Below are 6,388 nucleotides of genomic sequence, written 5' to 3'. Positions count from 1 at the left end.
TGTCACTGTGCACTTAACGTGTGATAACGGCGAGCCGACAGCGTCCAAAGAGCTCCCAAAATTTTTCATGAAAACGGCGACCCGTTAATGTGATGTCGCGTCTAGAATGCTTGCCAAGGTTTCTGTCCGAAAACGGTTAGCCGTTTATTGAAATAACAGCAATATGTTTTCTACAACTTATGATTTCGCACATTTATTTTAGTATTTGGCCAACAATTAATACATTTCAAGACCATTTCATTGATCCAAAATGTTTTAAGTGCTAGTTCAATGCATAATTCATGAACATATATGTATTTCAACAATTAATTCATACATATTAAAAAATACACACACTCCATATGTATATCATGATTAAGCATTCCATAGAGATTAAATCATTAAATCATATATCAATCAATTTTAATAGACTCAATAAAATGAATAAAGATGTTAATGTGAAAATTTCATCATCCCAAGTTCATGCCAAATTTTTGAAAATTATTTTTTGCAAAGTGGTTTTGTAAAAATATCGGCAAGTTATTTTTCCATAGAAATAAACTCTAATGCAATATCTCTATTTTGAACATAATCTCTCAAGAAATGATGTCTAATTTCTATATACTTGGTTCTAGAGTGCTGAATGAGATTCTTTGAAAGATTTATAGCACTAGTATTATCGCATTTAATAAGAATTTGTTCAAGATTTAATAGGAATTTGCTACAGTGATCTATTTTGTAAAATTATAATTTGACCCTAAAACTTTATAAAAATATACTATGGCCCAAAACTTCATAAAACTTATCAAATAGGTCAATTTTCAGGATTTTAGGCAATACTTGTTATTCATCAAAATTCGCAAAGCTTTTTCAATTGAAACCATTAACATGAGAATAACCAATTTTATAAAAACATTTTCATAGAATATAAAGCCTTTATAAAGTGAAAAAGATAATTTAAATATATATGAAAACTATTTTGAGTTTTTAAAAGATTAACCAATCTTAATCAAGTTTGTTATCATCAAAATCAATAATAAATAATTATTTATGTTAACAAACATAATTAATAATTCCTAATATATTGCATAAATATAAATATAAATTATAATATAAGCACAAAAGAACATTTTTATCGCTTGATAATCAAACATTTTTGAATACTAATCATAACACATGTTTTGTTGTAAATATAATCTGTTAGATAAACCACTTAACTCAAAAATTTAATTTGATGGGTAAAGGTCCAATAATTATATTTAAGACAAGTCTTAACTAGTGTCCTCAAATGAAATATGGACTACTGTTATACTATAGAAACATGTAGATGAAACAATAGCAAAAAAGTGAGTCAAATAATTGAAAAAAGGGAAAATGTCACTCGTATACCCTTAAATGACACTTGTATCAAACGTATTACAATACTTTTAACATGTATCACTCGTATACTCTAAGTTGATAAAACGTGTCTTCCGTCTACCAAACCGTTAGCTACAGTTAGAAAGTTAACAGAATTGTGACAAATTGACTATTTCGCCCTTGAAACTCAAAATAAGGTAAAAAGACAAATTTGCCTAAAAAATTAACGTAAATTTTCAATACAATTTTTTTTATTTTGTTATTAACAATACATTTTTTTGATTAAAAAAATATGAATTATTAATGGTACATATTATTAACAATTATCTGAAAAAATATCCATATTATATCATAAAAAAATTATTAACAACATATTATTTACAATTATACATATTATACCATAAAAAATTTCAATTAGAGCTTGAAGGAGTAGATCTTAAAAAATTTAGGTTAAATTTTAGAGGAGTAGATTCGGTTGTGGAGTAGCATTTTTTTGTTAGTTTTTTTCAGTCCCGTTGAAATAAAGTTGTTTCACATAGATGACGAAATCTTTTGATAAATGGGATGACATGTCATTTTTTAATCAAAGTTTCTTCCATCTTAAAAGACTAAATTACCCTTATGATGTTAGCGCTTGCAAACGGTATCTAACGGTTTGGTGGACGACAGACACATTTTGTCAACTTAGGGTATATGAGTGATACATGTTAAAAGTGTTATAGTATGTTTGATATAAGTGTCATTTAAGAGTATACGAGTGATATTTTTCCTTGAAAAAATAATGCAAATAGTTTTAGGATTCAAACCGGAGAACTTGGCTTTAAAATAAGGGAAATTATTAGCCATATATCTTTAAATGACACTCGTATCAAATGTGCTACAATACTTTTAAGGTGTATCACTCATATACCCTAAATTGACAAAAAACTTCTGTCGTCCACCAATCTGTTAACTGCCGTTTGCAAGCGCTGACATCATAAGGGTAATCTAGTATTTTTAATAAAAACGACATGTCATCCCATTTACCTAGTAAAAAATGACACGTCATATGATATATATTAATAAAAATGACATGTCATCCCATTTATTGGATAATTGTTAATAATTGCTAAAAAAAGTTACTTTACAAACGAATTTACTCCTCCAAAATTTAACCTAAATTTTTGAAGATCTACTCCTCCAAGCTCCAACTGGAATTTTTTATGGTATGATATGTATAATTATAAATAAAATGTTGTTAATAATTTTTTATGGTATAATATGAATATTTTTTACGGATAATTGTTAATAATATGTACCATTAATAATTTATATTTTTTAATAAAAAAATTGTGTATTGAAAATTTACGTTAATTTTTGGGGTAAATTTATATTTTTATCTCATTTTGAGTTTCAAGGGCAAAATAGTCAATTTGCCACAATTTTGTTAACTTTCTAACGGAAATTAATGGATTGATGGACTGTAGAAGTGTTTTGTCAACTTAGAATATACAAATGATACACTTAAAAATTATTGTAGCACGTTTGATACGGGTGTCATTTAAGAGTATATGACTGATAATTTTCCTTAATATAATGTTAGGGAAATCGTTTAACCAAACATTTAAGTTGATAAATATTAACCGAACAATAGTATTTGATACAGACCTTAACATAATCAAAGGGCATTTGCACTACGATCATTCAAGCAAACCGAAAATTAAATATTGTAAAAAAAAAACCCAAAAATTAAATAATTAAACTTATTATTCCTGAAGGGATATTACCGTCTGGTGCTATTATTACTTGTATATGGAGTGTGGCTATTGAAAAGCTAAGTGAGAAGGCTGTGCACGTTCTTTTGGTGGATGAAAAATGTGGCTACCGACGAAAACAAGTGAAGCTAAAAAAATAAAAAAAAAATTGGTTTTTTTGGCTTGCCGAGCAGCTCACACTTCAATCAGAAATTATTCCTCACATTTGATTGTCATTTGATTTTAGTTGATGTAACGTCTTGGGGTGAAAATACACATATGGTAATAGTTTGTCTATACTTTCACATTACTTTGTCGCACATTTATTTTTTGATTAAAACTATTTTTGAAAATACACTAAAAATTGAAGGTTGATAGAGAGCAGATATAAATATAGTAAGAATGGTCATAATCTACCTTACCTTCTTAATATTTTAGTCATTTTGTGACTTTTTTCCTAACAGGATCAGCTAATTAAAAGTGATTCCAAAGGCTGTACCCCAGCTATATATATATGGTAAACTCTATCTTACATGCATGTAAGATACATGCCTCTCACATAAATAGTATATATGTGGGACCCACATACTATTCATGTGAGAGACATGTATCTTACATGCATGTAAGATAGGGGATCCCATATATATATATATAATCGAAGCAACTAGAGAAAATAGAAGCAACTAGAGAAGTCCAGAAAAGCAAACGTTGCAGAGATCATCAGCCACCGAACGTGGATTGCTAATAATTAAGTGTGAAAAAAATAAAAATAAAAGCAAAAGCAAGACAGATCAAACCAAACAGTTACTGATTTGTCAAAAAGAAATTCATAAAAAGCTATACAAAGCTAAGCGACACTAGTGCTGCCTGACCTGTCATGATTATATCAAATCTCCAACTTTATTATTATTATTATTATTAGTGTATATTCAAACACACTATATATATATATATATGACATTTGCATGGATTGTATTCTTGCACCAGTATCTCTTTTCTCCTTTGCTCTCTCATCTAATCTCTCTTGATTATTTTGGCCTTGAAGACTAAAGATGGAGCGCTCAGTGCGTTTATTTTCAACTGTTCTACTTGTGCTGCTGCTTCTTGCCAGTGGTACCTTCTTTCTTTTACCATTTTCTCTTGATATTAATTTAAAATATTTATTTAGTTTCTATAATTTGAACCAAATGTCAAGTTAATCGTCCTATTTTAAAAAAGAATACTTGAAACATCATTATTTGTTGCTATGATTGTTTCTTTTAAATTTTACTTTGTTGCTAACTTTTTCTTTGTTTTTCATTTGTTGTTAGATTTTTTTTTTTTAAATTTTCAAACACAAATATTATGTAATTATTAAAAAGTTAAATTCAAACATTAATTAACGATGAAAGCAAAGACACTGCGTTTTTGGTAATTTTTTTTTAAATACAGAAACTAATTAAATAATTGGCAAAAACCGTGACGAATACAATAACTAAAGGGGTTTTTTACTCCGACACAGGAAAAGATGCACACAAGTAATCTTTTAATAGCTAATTAATTTCAAGTGTGTCAAAACTTCAAATACAAACGATGAGTGTGTTGTGTGTTAGGATTTGCATTCTTTTACATCCCTTCCCTTGCACTCACTGACTTACTAATTAAGAAATTAATTTCGTGGTTATATTGATTGATGTAAAATCAGAAATGGGGCTGAGGGCGGCAGAAGCTAGGATATGCGAGTCTCAGAGTCACCGGTTCAAGGGGCCATGTGTGAGTAAGAGCAACTGTGCTGCTGTTTGCCAAACTGAAGGGTTCCACGGTGGCCATTGCCGCGGATTCCGTCGTCGATGCTTTTGCACTAAAAGATGTTAAAAACACTTTATGAAGAAGCTAGTTTCTTTACAATAATAACAAGGATCCCTTATCCCTGTGGCCGGATACTTGATTTTGTTTGTTGTATTATCTTGGCGTATTTGCAGTTGTTGAGTTGCTAGAGCTTTCATGTGTGAGGTGTGGTTGCGGTTTCTATTTATATTTGTAACCTTTTGTATATCTCAAGTACTTGTATTTACATGTTAGATCCTTGATCAATAGTTTCCTCATGGTTGATCTCAGGATCTGTGATGGCACTTACAAATAAATCGAAAATCTAGTGTTAATTTCACTCGTATCACTTGAGAGAGAGGAGCTGACTATAGTCACTAGCTACGTGTCTTGAATCGATCCTTGAGTAAATTTGAATGATATTTATGATGCCAGCAGTGATGAGATTTTAGAAATGTTATGCTTCATATGGACATTTATATTACTGTATTATATCATATCTAACTTTTTATTTAATAACTAGAAGTAACAAACCCCTTGAAAGATTAACACAAATATCACATTAAATCAGCACTAGCTTCAAGTCAAAGAGATAATACTATTTTTTTTGAATATTTATATATAATTCAATCAAAGTGTAATATACTTGATGTCCACTTAACTCAATATAACAAAGTTTAATAACTCTGGTGGAGACTCGAACTTAGAAGTACAAGAAGAGAATACCGACTAACTTAACTAAGGGATTATTAATAGATAATACAATATGTTTTGAATAGGAGACCAAACTTTAATTTTAGATTTTTTATAACTGTATGTTCAGTATTTCTCAATTTCAACTGACAGTGCTATTCGTACTGTCTTTTTGGCTTTCCAATTGACAAATTCATACAAGTTTCCAAGAGTATTTTGGAACTCAAACTGCCTAAAGAAGGTTCTAAATTTATAACTCTCACTAAAATTTTTCATAACACACAGACTATTTGTTAATTTTGTAAAAGCGTCTGATCGAAAGCTACTCGTTGGGGAGAGAAGAAAGAAAGCATGGATAGATTTAGAATCACTTGACTAGGACTAGAAGGGGAACTAAGTTTCTGCATGGGGTAACCCAAATCTTTTGAAAATTTTGAAAAATAAAGGTAAAAGTTTTCAAGATGATCCCCAACTTATTATTTTCGAAGGCAACCCCTAACCTTCTTAAACTTGTGTTGTATTTCGATAGCCCGCGAATTAAAATCATGGCTCTGCTATTGATTAGGACAATCTTCATCGACTTATATGTTATTGTAATAACAAATTGATTAGCCGGTGATTTATACGGTAGAATAAGAAATCTCTGGTGATGACTTATAATTTAGAAATATTCATGTTGAATTACCAAAAATAAAAAACAAAATATGTGAAAGCGCACATGAATCCATAATATTTAATTGCTCTTTGGCGTCGTGTGGTTGGCCTTTCAGAGCAACACATTCTCTTAAAGAATTTTTTAATTTTCTTTGTGCTCTCTT

At 29.6% G+C, this 6,388-nt stretch overlaps 1 protein-coding gene across 1 annotated transcript; it reads left to right on the top strand.

The window, feature by feature from the left end:
• The first annotated feature begins 4,063 nt into the window (after positions 1 to 4,063).
• Positions 4,064 to 5,223, top strand: LOC18033035 (defensin Ec-AMP-D1). Its single transcript, XM_006420634.2, has 2 exons — positions 4,064 to 4,184; positions 4,756 to 5,223. Exons 1-2 carry the CDS (start codon positions 4,124 to 4,126, stop codon positions 4,923 to 4,925), a joined length of 231 nt encoding a protein of 76 aa, XP_006420697.1. The 5' UTR covers positions 4,064 to 4,123; the 3' UTR covers positions 4,926 to 5,223.
• Positions 5,224 to 6,388: the final 1,165 nt, after the last annotated feature.

The sequence above is a fragment of the Citrus clementina genome, unplaced genomic scaffold (genome assembly GCF_000493195.1).
Source record: "Citrus clementina cultivar Clemenules unplaced genomic scaffold, Citrus_clementina_v1.0 scaffold_9, whole genome shotgun sequence".
Classification (NCBI taxonomy): Eukaryota; Viridiplantae; Streptophyta; class Magnoliopsida; order Sapindales; family Rutaceae; genus Citrus; species Citrus x clementina.
Note: the sequence above shows the minus strand (reverse complement) of the source record. Positions and strands in the feature narration are given on the sequence as shown.

Coding starts and splice junctions, on each gene's coding strand:
- LOC18033035 (XM_006420634.2), top strand. CDS start 4,124: ATGGAGCGCTCAGTGCGTTTATTTTCAACTGTTCTACTTGTGCTGCTG. Junction 4,185..4,755: donor GCTGCTGCTTCTTGCCAGTG/GTACCTTCTTTC, acceptor ATGTAAAATCAG/AAATGGGGCTGAGGGCGGCA.